Here is a 12211-nt window from a genome sequence, read left to right on the forward strand (position 1 = left end):
CATACTAGGTCTTGAGACACAAGTCCTGTGGCGACATGGTACCCCAGAAAGAATTGAGTCAGATAATGGGACTCATTTTAAAAATTCTCTTGTAGGTACCTGGGCTAAAGGTCATGGTATTGAGTGGATTTACCATATTCCCTACCATGCACCGGCCTCAGGTAAGATTGAACGATACAATGGGTTGTTAAAAACTATGCTGAAAGCAATGGGAGGCGGTACATTTAAGCACTGGGAGAAGCATTTGGCAGAAGCCACCTGGTTAGTCAATACCAGAGGATCTATCAATCGTGGTGGTCCAACCCAGTCCAGCTCCCTACATACCGTAGAGGGAGATAAAGTCCCTGTTGTACATGTAAAGAATATGTTGGGAAAGGCAGTTTGGGTTATTCCAGCCTCTGAGAAGGACAAACCTCTTCGTGGAACTGTTTTTGCCCAGGGACCTGGGTCCACTTGGTGGGTGATGCAAGAAAACGGGGATGTTCAATGTGTACCGCAAGGGAACTTGATGTTGAGGGAGTGCAGTCAGTAATTCCTAGTGCGTGTGTTTATATTTTGTTTGTCTATATTAAGCATGATGTAGGGATGTGGAATAAGGGGTGGAATGTCATGGTTTCATGATTTTTCATTATCGGTATTCCACATCATAACATCATGCAATGTACTGGGGGTTTGACTGCTGATGCTCAAGTTCCGGGTGCCTGTCCAGCGGAGAAGAGCAGCTACGTTTCCCAGGGGGCTTTGCGGTCAACGAGGAGATATAACTCCCGGCAAGGTCACCTGATGCTCTCTTCTTTGCCTTGCGCTGCTTCGCTTGCGCTTCTTTGCCTGCGCTGCTTCGCTTGCGCTTCTCTGCCTGCGCTGCTTCGCTTGCGCTTCTCTGCCTGCGCTTCTCGCCTGCGCTTCTCATCTCAGCGTTGTGGTAAGGCCGATCCACTATCAATTTCACATTCTCTCTCCTTATAAAATTCTGTTGATACCATATTTAGTAAATTACTTTGTTTTACCTCAGATTGTTGCCACTGTTTTCAATTATTTCGGGGTCCCTTATTTCTTTTTTTTCTGGGGGCGCGGATCCGCGGATCCCTCCGCCCTTCTAGTCACGGAACCGGGCCGAACCAGCCCGTAAACCGTTGACAGTTAGCACATATGTATCCATCTTAATTCCTGTTTAGACTCTCCATTTCAAGGATGCTTTCTCTCAGTTATAGAAATAGGGGTTTTTGCAGCACAGCCATTAGCGCAAATAAGAAGTAATCACAATTGAATTAGCTACTTAAAGAAAAAAGATGTATCAAGCATTAGCACTGGAAGGGAACAACAGCCAGATGGAACATGCAAAAGCTCATTAAGGCTTAGGATGCCTGAAACTTCTGGCAACAGCAAAAACACAGGAGAATGGAAGCAACAGCTCTTATGTTAATTAAATCTACAGTCTGAGTGTAGGTTCTATAATTAAAAAAATTTCTTCAGGATTCTGCCCTGCAAGTAAATTCTCAGCAAAATTTTTTTATTAGTGGTTGTGGACATCAAATATGGATGCTGACTGTGAGCTGAACTTGTGCCCCACAGAATTAGTGGCCTGAGCTTATTTTACCAGTACAAACAGTAAGAGTAGCAAAATCTCTGTTCCTAGAGGAAGTGCAAATTCCTACCACGTTCTGCAGACCCTACTAGACACTGGGCCCCATTCTATCTGTATGCACTTCTGCATTTCACAGATGCCAAGATCATTCCAAACTTTCCATTTTGTCTTTGTCAATAAATTTCCCATGAGAGAACATAAGGAATTTAAGTAGTCTGCTCTACTTGTTTTAAACTTGTACAACCCTCACATATGGTATACCTAACGAACATAAGATGGACAACCCTGCCCACAGCAGGGGGTTTGGAACTAGATGATCTTTGAGATCACTTCCAACCCAAGCCATTCTGTGATTCTACATGATTGTATGGGACAGCTTCCTACAACACTGATGGCTTCTCCAAGCACCAAAACAAGCCCTTTACTGCTTCTCAGCAGCTGTTGTTTATATCACTTCTTCCCTGCCAAGGTACAGGAAAATCTCAATCTTCTACTGGATTGTGAATAATAGATCTGTTAATACAAAAATATTGCTGATAAGCAGTTACAGTATATTTAAGTGAAATACATATGCATTCATTGTGGGGGCATTTTTAAAACTGGCATAGAAAAACTGGTCTACAGATCAGAAAACTCAATGGCTCTCTAAGTTAAGACTTAAGATCTATAAAGGCAGCATCAGAAACCAGACAGCTAACCTCCACTCCTTCACATGAAATAAATCGGTGGTTCTGGGGAAGTTTGTTGTTTTTTGTTCCCCTCCCCCCTTCTTTTGTGGCAAGTAATTGAAGATCAAGAGAGTCAGAGAAGCGGAGATCAGAAGTATAGCTGAGCTACTAACAGAAGTCTGAAACACTAAATCTCCAGTAAGCCAAATTCATTGCACCACTCTCACTGCACTGAGTATCATTAGAAAAAATACTCTGCATGAAAAAATTTTTTAAATATAAGGCTTACAAAATATATACTGCTTTATTGATAACTCTGAAATATCATTTCTCACCCGTCAGTTCAGCCACTTTAGCAGCAACCTTCTCAGCAAAGCCAATTCTTGTGTTTAATCCTGTACCAACTGCAGTCCCACCAGCTGCCAGCTGATACACTCTTGGCATGGTTGACTCAATCCTAGCCACGCCGTATTTAATTTGTTGCACATAGCCACTAAATTCCTTTGAAAGAATGAAGCATAGAAGAAAAACACAGCAATAAGAAAATAGAATTATTTGGATTTTTAACAGTACTCATTTACTGAAGGCATTGAACTTCACCAAGATGGTAAAAAAAATTTTCCCTCTTTTCATTAAGAGGGAAAATTTACATATATTAGAAGACTGCTCACACAGCAGGGGAAACCTACACATAAAAGCAACTTACATATATAAAAATGTATATCATAATGCATCTTTCTCTTGCCTTGTATCTCATTCATGTACTTCATAAAATCTGAGTCCAAGGTAGGTCAGACCTCAGATTGCACTAACAGAGACTCAAGGTGCAATTAGACAAACGGATCCTGGATTTCATTCACTTAATTTTAGTTAATCAGAAATCCACCTGTGCCTTCTTGGGAAAAAGATACACAAATTTTACACAGATTTTTTATCAGTTCAGTTAGAATTAATACCTTATCAAGTAAGGTAATAACCTAAGCCATTCCTGACAATACAATAACAAAGATTTCTGATACATATATAATCATGAACAGACTTTTATTCAAAACACTTTGTAGTTCTGTATGTTGTCCAAACCTCATTTATATAAACTTACAGATTACAGGAACAATTTACCAGGTTCCTCCTACTATCAGTATAATAGAAACAAGTTTTGTTACTTGCCAATCAAACATCACTTTGAAATCATTTATATCTTGCTATCATAAGCAACACATATGGAAAATTTTAAGAACGCTTCCAATGCAGCTATTAGAGAACAGCGCTCAGCAAAACTCCACAAAAAGATGAAAATACACAGAGATTCAGCCAGTTGCCTAATTTATCTTAAACTAATTTTAGTCTCCTCAAATTTGCCCCTATTTCCTCCAATATATTTACAACTTTTCTTCAAACAAACGTGCATTTTCACTGTTTACCTGTCCAAGCGTAAGCGGAACAGCGTCTTGTGTGTGAGTGCGTCCTATTTTTATGATTTGGGAAAACTCTTTGGATTTTGCTTCGAGTGCATTCTGTAGCTTCTTCAGTCCAGGCAGCAACACCTCATTAACTTCCTGGGCAGCAGCGATATGCATTGCTGTTGGGAAAGTGTCATTTGAACTCTGTGAAGGAAGTTTCAGAAACTTATTTACAGGGTTTTCTCACCGTAATACCTTACAATCTTAAGACTGACATGTATGGCTGTATTCTCTCTATTTTATGAAGAAGGAATTCAGAACACAGTAAGCAACCTAGCAGTGTTCCACAAGCCACTCTGAAGGAATCATCAAATCTTCTAAACTCCCATCAAGCATGTTATTAATAAAATCTATGCCTTATAACTATGCCCACAGAAACTAAATATACCAAAGGACAAGAGAACTGCTACAAAATACAAAATAGATAGCAAATGGATTTGGGGATTTAAAGAAATTATAGCTGACTTCAAAAGGCGAAAATATTGATTTTGTAATGGTAATTCCATAGTCCCCAGAGATTTTGAGCAAGCACAAAAGATCAGAGCTACAATCAACTCAGTGGCTCAAATTTCAGCTAATCTGAAGTAAATTTTAAGAGTGAAATATAATAAACATGTCTACTTAAGAATGGGTAAACAAATACTAAATGGCTCTTCTGCTTGTCAATTACAGGACCTTAGCCACCTTATTACTCCTTCTACATGCTTTATGTAGTGTATTTGGGAGATAACATCTACATGGATGCAACCTCTAGAAAATGGATTTAAATTTAACTTTTTATGACTGCCTGCAGAAGTGTTTGTCACCAGGCCACTTCTGCCTGACATATCACATATGAATTCATCTGTCATAAATGAGCTGAGAGTTTTTAATCGGAAAAGCTCCTACTGACACAGACCAAATTTTCGAAGTTCCTTTAATCTGAAAAACCTGAAACTTGGAAAATTGTTGCTAAAACCATAAATGCAACTATTTTATATATGTATATATATTTCTATATTTCTATATCCCATATTTTATTTAAACACATACAAAAATAATCTAAACAGTAGCTGTAAGACAATTCAGAATTAAAAAAAAAAATTAGAAGAAGTATAATACAAGTATAATGACCTGGCTCTTATTAACGTGATCATTTGGATGTACTGGAATTTTGCTGCCCAGTTTGCCTCCCAGTATTTCAATAGCTCTATTGCTGATGACTTCATTGACATTCATATTGGTTTGAGTTCCAGACCCAGTTTGCCACACCACCAGTGGAAAGTGATCATTTAATTTTCCTGCAGCTACCTGTAATGGAAAAACGGAGAAGATCTGTTCTACCAGAAAAACAGAAAAAGAAAGAAGCAGCTATACTTGAGTATACTGCAAGATTCATATGTATTGCCTTGCATGGAAACAAGATCCTGATCAGCTACAGATGTCTGTACCAACTTATATCTTCTGCAGGTAGGTTGTGACACCTACCATCTCAAGTCAAGACAAAGCAATAAATATGAATATTCTCCTCTTCAATCTACATTTTTTGGATCCTGATGAACCTCATCCACACAGAGATTTTTCTAGGGATGTAATAATTTCAAAATCTGTGCTCACAAGTATCTCTCTCATGCATATCGACCTTAGAAAAGCATAGAATGCAAAACAAGAGATCTGTTGTCACAACACTGAGGTTAGATCTCCATCTCCAAGTTTTCAACTTACAATACAGTCCTCCTGGAATCATGCTTTTCAAGAAGAGGCATATTAGATATTTCCTACTTTATACAAGGGCAGAGCTCCCACTTTGAAAAGCAATTCTGTTCTTTGTTGTATCTCTCTTTTTTCTTTCAGGTCACCGAGGAAGCATTTTAAAAAATGCAATAAAAAAACCTCAAACAGCTTTCAGAACTCACAAATCTAAGCCAAAGAGCCTTTAGCCACCAAAACCTCTAATCCACTTTTAACTAGAAAAGACTGGCTATACTCTTGAGTTCTCCAAAGCTCTCGGGGCTCAAGACTCACGGTGCTACAGATGGTAGAGAGCAGACATGGCTTCTGCATACTGAGATATTTCAAAGCTTTTGAGGAACAAGAAAGCTCTGTAAAACAATTATTCCAGCTAAATATCTGTTGGTTTATGCAAAGCAGTACAAATAGTATTACCATGCCTTAGTTATTGCTCATTAAAAACTGTGCATTAGGGTGGTATTTATCCTGAGAAAGTGAAGATATTTCTGTCTCACATCATCCTCTTTAGCTATGAAAGTGATACTTGAAAAAGCACAGATTTACTAGCAATCCTAAGTCTGAAGAGGAAACAAATGAGTAACAAAGAAACTATGCAGACTGCAGATGGTCTTTAAAATATAGGGATACAACTGCTTAACAGATTGGAGACTTTCAAAAAGTGGAAGCTTTGCCTGACGCAGACTTTGCTCTAACAATTCAAGATAGAAATGCAAGACATCTTCACCAAGCCCTCAAACAGTGTTCCCAAGAGAAGCTAACCAAATATACAGTGACAGTTCTAGTATTTTCAGCAGTTCGTTCCTACCTCATCTGCTGCTTTTACGATAGCATTGGCAATTTTTGGGTCAAGACCATAATCTTGATTTACTTCAGCTGCTGCTCTCTTCAAGATGCCAAAGGCCCTTATAACTTGAACCTGAGACACAAGAGTAAATTTAAACATGTAATCTTTTTTCATGAAGAACACTTAGGAACCCACAGCACAGATCTATTTCTAAATCAAACCCCTTCTGATCTTAAACACAGCAACAGCCAACCAAGCAACCAGAGAGCAATTTAGGGCATGTGATGTGTTGTCTCATTCTAGGTAACGTTTATCCAAGCAGTACAGAAAGCAATTCATAACTCACCCTTTCTTTCTACGTGTATCAAAACCAACTACATGTATTAAAAAGAACAGAAAAGAAGAACTGGATTTGTTTCTATAATAGAATTTTGAAGACAGATTGGCTTATCTTTCAGTACATTCAAAAACAGAGAATGATGATGTCCACATACACTCATGCTTTAATCACATCTACAAGTGAAAAAGCAGTTTATCAACATACTAAACCTAAACAACTTCAATACACTTAGATACTCCCTACACTTAAATATCTTCAACAACAAACTACATTACATTACAGTAAAAGTAATTCAAATTATTCCATAGCCTTTGCTCTTCAATAAAATGAAAGATTTCTATTCATCCTGTTTTTTGCTTTTTGTTTTTTTTTTTGAAATATAAAACAACACAATAAAAAGCAACACCTCACCACAAAAATTCTAACTTCAATGAAAATTCAAAGGTGACCATATTCCCAGAAAGAGATTAAGAAAAGGAATTCGCTCATATCCAAAAACATACTGAAAGAGTATAAATGGACACAGGCTTGAATTACTTACTGGCATCCTTTCTGAAACACCTCCGATCTTGAAGTTCATCGTAGATCTTACAGTCTGAGCACCATAGTATTTGTCACTTGGGACCTTCAGTTCACCAAAGGTATCATATTCTATCCTAAAAGACTCTTGAGTGGACTGTGGGAAAGGAAAATAAAAAGTATGTTTCAAATACTGGTAAACAGCATCTTTTTCTTGAAAGGAGAAACAACTGAGAAGAAATGTGCAAGAAGAAAGGAAAAAAGGGTAACAAAGATACACAACTAGTCTCAAGTATTTTTCTAATTACATTTACAAACTTTTGACATGTTTCTAGTCTGACTGCCTGTCTTGCTGCAAGAGTCACAACTACAAATACTACACAGCCTAGCAAACCCACTGGTGACAGGCAGCACTGAGAGACCTCAGACTTTGGCTGCTCACTGCATAAAACACATCATCCTGGTGAAAGACTCATGTTATTTTGAAGAATCAGAAACTTATTTTACAGTTTGCAGAATGGCTGCACTGTTAGAGCCAAACATAAGAACTAACATGGTTCACACAACATCCATCCAGGCAACATAACAGAAACCCTATCAGAAACCCACACTGCACATAGGAATTAAAATACTCGAAAGGAGCAGCTGAGTAATTAATTACTAAGCTGCTGATAGTGAATTCTCACCTTAAGCCCAAGAACACTATATACACCACCATGTATGCACAGTTTTGGGTGTCACAGCACAAAAAGGACATAAAACTATTGGTGACCATCCAAAGAAGGGCTTCCAAGATGGTGAAGGGTCTAGAGAGAAGGACATAGGAAATGCAGTTGAGGTCCCTGGCTTAGTGCAGAGCAGAGGAACTGAGGGGAGGCCTGATGGCAGCTGCAGCTCCTCACAGGGAGCGGAGGGGCAGCGCTGGGCTCTGCTCTGTGTGACAGCGACAGGGCCCGAGGGAACCGCATGGAGCTGTGTCAGGGGAGGGACAGCTGGCGGTTAGGGCATGGAACCCATGGCCCATCAGAGGGCGGTGGGCATGGAACGGGCCACACAGGGCTGCGGTCATGGCCCCAGGCTGCTGGAGTTCAAAGAGCATCTGATCAATGCTCCCAGGCATAGGGTGTGAATTGTGAGTGGTCCCGTATGAAGCCAGGAGCTGGGCTCAATGATCCTTACATGCCCCTTCCAACTCTGTAGTTTTCTGCGATTCTGTAACCAACATAGCTGTGCCACATGAAGAAAATGTATCTAAGCATATTTTGTGTGATATTTATATAAAACAATACTTACATACCATACATACACACAGCATGCATTATTATCTAGCACAGAAGTAAATTAAGTTTAGGTGATATACACCAACTGAGAAGTAAAGCCTTTTTTCTTTAAAAACAAACAAAAAAACCCACAGTAACAACAAAAAATCCAACATATTCATTTATGACAACATCGTCACATTTGTATGTCGCTTCACAGATTATGGGATTGGAGAGGAAGCATGTAAAAGCAGTTTAGTCTTTCTCTCCCCACACTTCTGTCAGCAAAGCCTCAATCTGCTATGAGAAAGATGCTCATCCTTCCCCACGGGAGGAGGTTACCTTCTTATAGAGTCCTCGGGGAGGGGAAAAAGACTATCTGAATTCTTAATCATAGATGGAATAAAACAATCCCAGCTTCATAGTAATACACACACAGTGATGGGCTCTGGCCTAACAATGACCATCAACTGTAAATCAAATGTTAGGAACTATTAGGAAAATGTTATCATGGTTCATGTTTTGAATGCTAGTTGCAGATTTGGTTTTCTCATCTCAAAAAGCGTATTATTTGAAACAGTTCAAAGAAAGGCAGTAAGGCTGATCGAAGTGGGGATACAGCTTTTATAAGCCTGATTGTGTAATTCAGAAAGAGACAACCTGGGGACCGAAGGAAAAACGAGAGCAGTAAAATTGCTAGAATGGCAGCAAGTACTAGCTGCTCACTGCCTCTTCCAGTACAAGAAATATGAGCAACAATATTAGGGTAGCAGGAGGGACGTTCAAGGTAAGCAGAAGGAAGCATTTCTTCACACACGGTACAGACTGACAAAACCACTTGCCAACTGATGTTGTGGATGCAAGAAGCTTGCAAGAGTTCAAGACAAGATAAGCACTCAGAAAAAAAAACATCTGAACTGGGTTATCACACAGAGAAACCACAGACTCGGGAAAAGTCCTTGATTTGAAAAATGAGAAGTCTGTGTAAGTGAAAGAAGAAAGCACTGTATACGTTTGCACAGTTCTTACTCTTCCCTAGGTGTTCACTGCTGAAGCCATACAGTTTCTCTCTTTGATCAGCTTTGCTTTCTCCTTACTCTGTGGGTCTTGGACTTCTTGGAGAGGAGTGCAGCTGAGTTTGTGCACAACACTTCCTCCAGCAGCAGCAACCCTCCAACAGTCTGTCCATGTCTACACCATCACAGGTAGCAAACCGTGGGTGGGAGTATTCCAGTATTTTACTGTCCTGGGCAGTGCTTCCAGCCAGATGGAGAGGCTCTGCCTCTACAGCAATCACATAGCAGAGCCCCCAGTCCCAGGGCTCAGTGCTGTCTTGCAGTGCAGATGTTGCATGTGACCCAGAAGAAACTGCAGCCAAGCCCACAAACAGCAAGGGTTAGTTCTTGTATTGCTGTCCTGCTCCCCATAACTTGCTTTCAACCTTCCCACAGACTCTGACCCCACGGAAAGACTACACAGAGCACAGATCAATATGCCTTTTTGACAATTCTTAAGCCTCTCTATTCTATTTTAACCACTTAATGTTCATATACATGCTAAAGAAAAACACATCACAGATATGTACTGGTTTAGTGGTCTCTAAAATTCCTGCTTTTGGCAACTGGACACTTCAGATAAGCAGACAACATACGGCTTTCTATAGAGATGGATAAGCAGAATCAGTTCAATCCCATGCCCAGCTCTTAATAGGGTCAGCAGTTCAATCACCGAGACTATCCAAGCTTAAACACTGTAAAGAAGTTAAATGGCCTGCAACCTTTCAGACAGGAGGAGTTAGCAGCTACACAACTGATTCCTCATGCTTACATTATTACAGTGTCAACAGTGGTGAAACAAAGACAAATAGGAGCCAGGAGAGATCAGTACACCCCAGTACAAATACTTCTTCTGTTACTGAAAAATTTACTTCCCTGGCAAATTCCACATTACACACCTTCACAGTCTCCAGTGAAACTAAAAGGGCAGTGAGCTGCTTGGAGCTCAGTATCATTTGCTGCTTAATAATGAAAGGTAACCAAGAGGAAATATTTTTTTTCATCCATATGAACTGAACTAATTTCTCAACCATATTAACTAAACTAAACTCTATTAGCCATCTATATTGAGTACTCAACAACCAACAATGGTTAGCATTGTATTTCTGTGAAAAATATGCTTTCCCACTCCTTAGGTGGGCTTCACCTTCTTGACTGGCTTCATGAGCTGAGGGACCCTGTTCCCCAGAATGGTTCTTGAGAAGGTGTGCTCTGTTTCTGCCAAATCCCAAGCACCCATAGTCCAAAGCTTACAGTTAGGCAAACATAACTGTCCTTTTGCGGGGTATTGACCAGCTAGGACTGATTGCACCATCATGCACTGGAAGAATTCAAACAGAACTGCTGCCGTAATGCTTCCTGTGGAAAATTATATTCTCATTAGACATGTAACAACTTTCGGATGTAAGTATTTCAGTTCAAAGAATACTTTTTTTTAGCATGTCAGAAACAGTCCTTAAAAACTGGCAGAAAATGGAATTTGTGCTTAACTACTCTCCTTGATATTATCAACTGAGTCCCAAATTCTGATATTTACTCCTTAGGAACAGCTTGTGCAATTTAGTTTTAAGTTGAGGCAATGCAATAGCCATACAATAGGGCCAGAGGCACACTACGTTGTATGTAACATAAATTGTTCCAAAATATAACTCTTGCTGCCAACAAAATCTCTGCAAACTTCAGAAAGTGTGAGCTTTGGTTCATTATTTCCCTCCACCCTCATTTAAATATTGGTTGGTACATTTTCGGTAGTGCTCTCGGAAATAAAAACGCACATAGATTTCCCATAAAAATTCAAGGGCAGTTTGAACTCTGAATCCTCGGAGGAACATTTTGCTCTAACTTCTCTTGTTATCTGAATTCAAGCAATTAATAATGCCTACGTGCAGCACAGGGCATATTCCTGACCTGCAAAGATCACAATACTGCACTTCTTGTCAGACTGCTGCCTTCTGTAGGTATATCTGTAACGTACATATCACAGAATCACAGAATGGGTTGAAAGGGACCTTTAAGATCATCTACTTCCAACCCCCTGCTACAGACAGGGACACCTTCCTTAGACCAAGCTGCTCAAAGTCCCACCAAGCCTGGCTTCCAATGCTTGCAGGGAAGGGGCATCCACAACCTCACTGGGCAACCTGCTCCAGTGTCTCACCACCCACAGTAAAGAATGTCTTCCTAATATCTAGTCTAAATCTACCCTCTGCCAACTTACAGCTATTTCCCCTCATCGTGTCACTAGCTGCCTTTATCAAAAGTTCCTTCCCAATTAGTTTTCATGCTTTTGTTACCCCCCTTTTATGTTGCAATTAAGAAAATTAAAAAGTTTTGTTACTTATACATATTAATTATACTATACACCTTTTATGTAGCCCAATACAATTCCTCTTCCCTCAGTGCAGCCCAGGCAAGCCAAAAAATCCCACACTGAACCACAGGTAACAAACCTGCTACCCTCGTATTTCAGCCCAACAGCCAACGGACAAACCGTAATAAATAATTTAGGAGGTCTGGCAGAGATCACAGATCGGTCTCGGGTACAGCCGAAGCACCTCCCTACTTCTCGAGCAGCCCGCAAGACTCTCCGGATTTTTCTAGAAGCAGCTCCGCGTGCCAGAGCTATGCCACAGCTCGGGCAGCTCCGGGCCTCGCTCACATCAAATCCCGTCCCCTATGGGCGCTATAGATAACAGCCGGTCAGCGCAGCGCGGGCACCGGGCCTCCGCAAGCCGCGCGCTGCAGACAGGGAACAGCAAGGAGGCCAGGACCGCTCCCGGTGCCACCCTCCCACCGCCGCGGCTGAACGC

The 12211-nt window shown here is 40.4% G+C and overlaps 1 protein-coding gene across 1 annotated transcript in view; it reads right to left on the reverse strand.

Annotated features, from left to right (window-relative positions):
* The window catches only part of FH (fumarate hydratase), a 21015-nt gene that overhangs the window by 7941 nt on the left and 863 nt on the right, over positions 1-12211 (reverse strand). The window contains exons 2-7 of the mRNA XM_031552710.1: positions 11893-12075; positions 7110-7244; positions 6250-6360; positions 4827-5003; positions 3675-3857; positions 2589-2754 (exon numbers count right to left, since the gene is read on the reverse strand). Of these exons, the coding sequence (XP_031408570.1) occupies positions 2589-2754; positions 3675-3857; positions 4827-5003; positions 6250-6360; positions 7110-7244; positions 11893-12075 (955 nt within the window). The remainder of the gene's footprint in view (positions 1-2588; positions 2755-3674; positions 3858-4826; positions 5004-6249; positions 6361-7109; positions 7245-11892; positions 12076-12211) is intronic.

The sequence above is a fragment of the Meleagris gallopavo genome, chromosome 3 (genome assembly GCF_000146605.3).
Source record: "Meleagris gallopavo isolate NT-WF06-2002-E0010 breed Aviagen turkey brand Nicholas breeding stock chromosome 3, Turkey_5.1, whole genome shotgun sequence".
Classification (NCBI taxonomy): domain Eukaryota; kingdom Metazoa; phylum Chordata; class Aves; order Galliformes; family Phasianidae; genus Meleagris; species Meleagris gallopavo.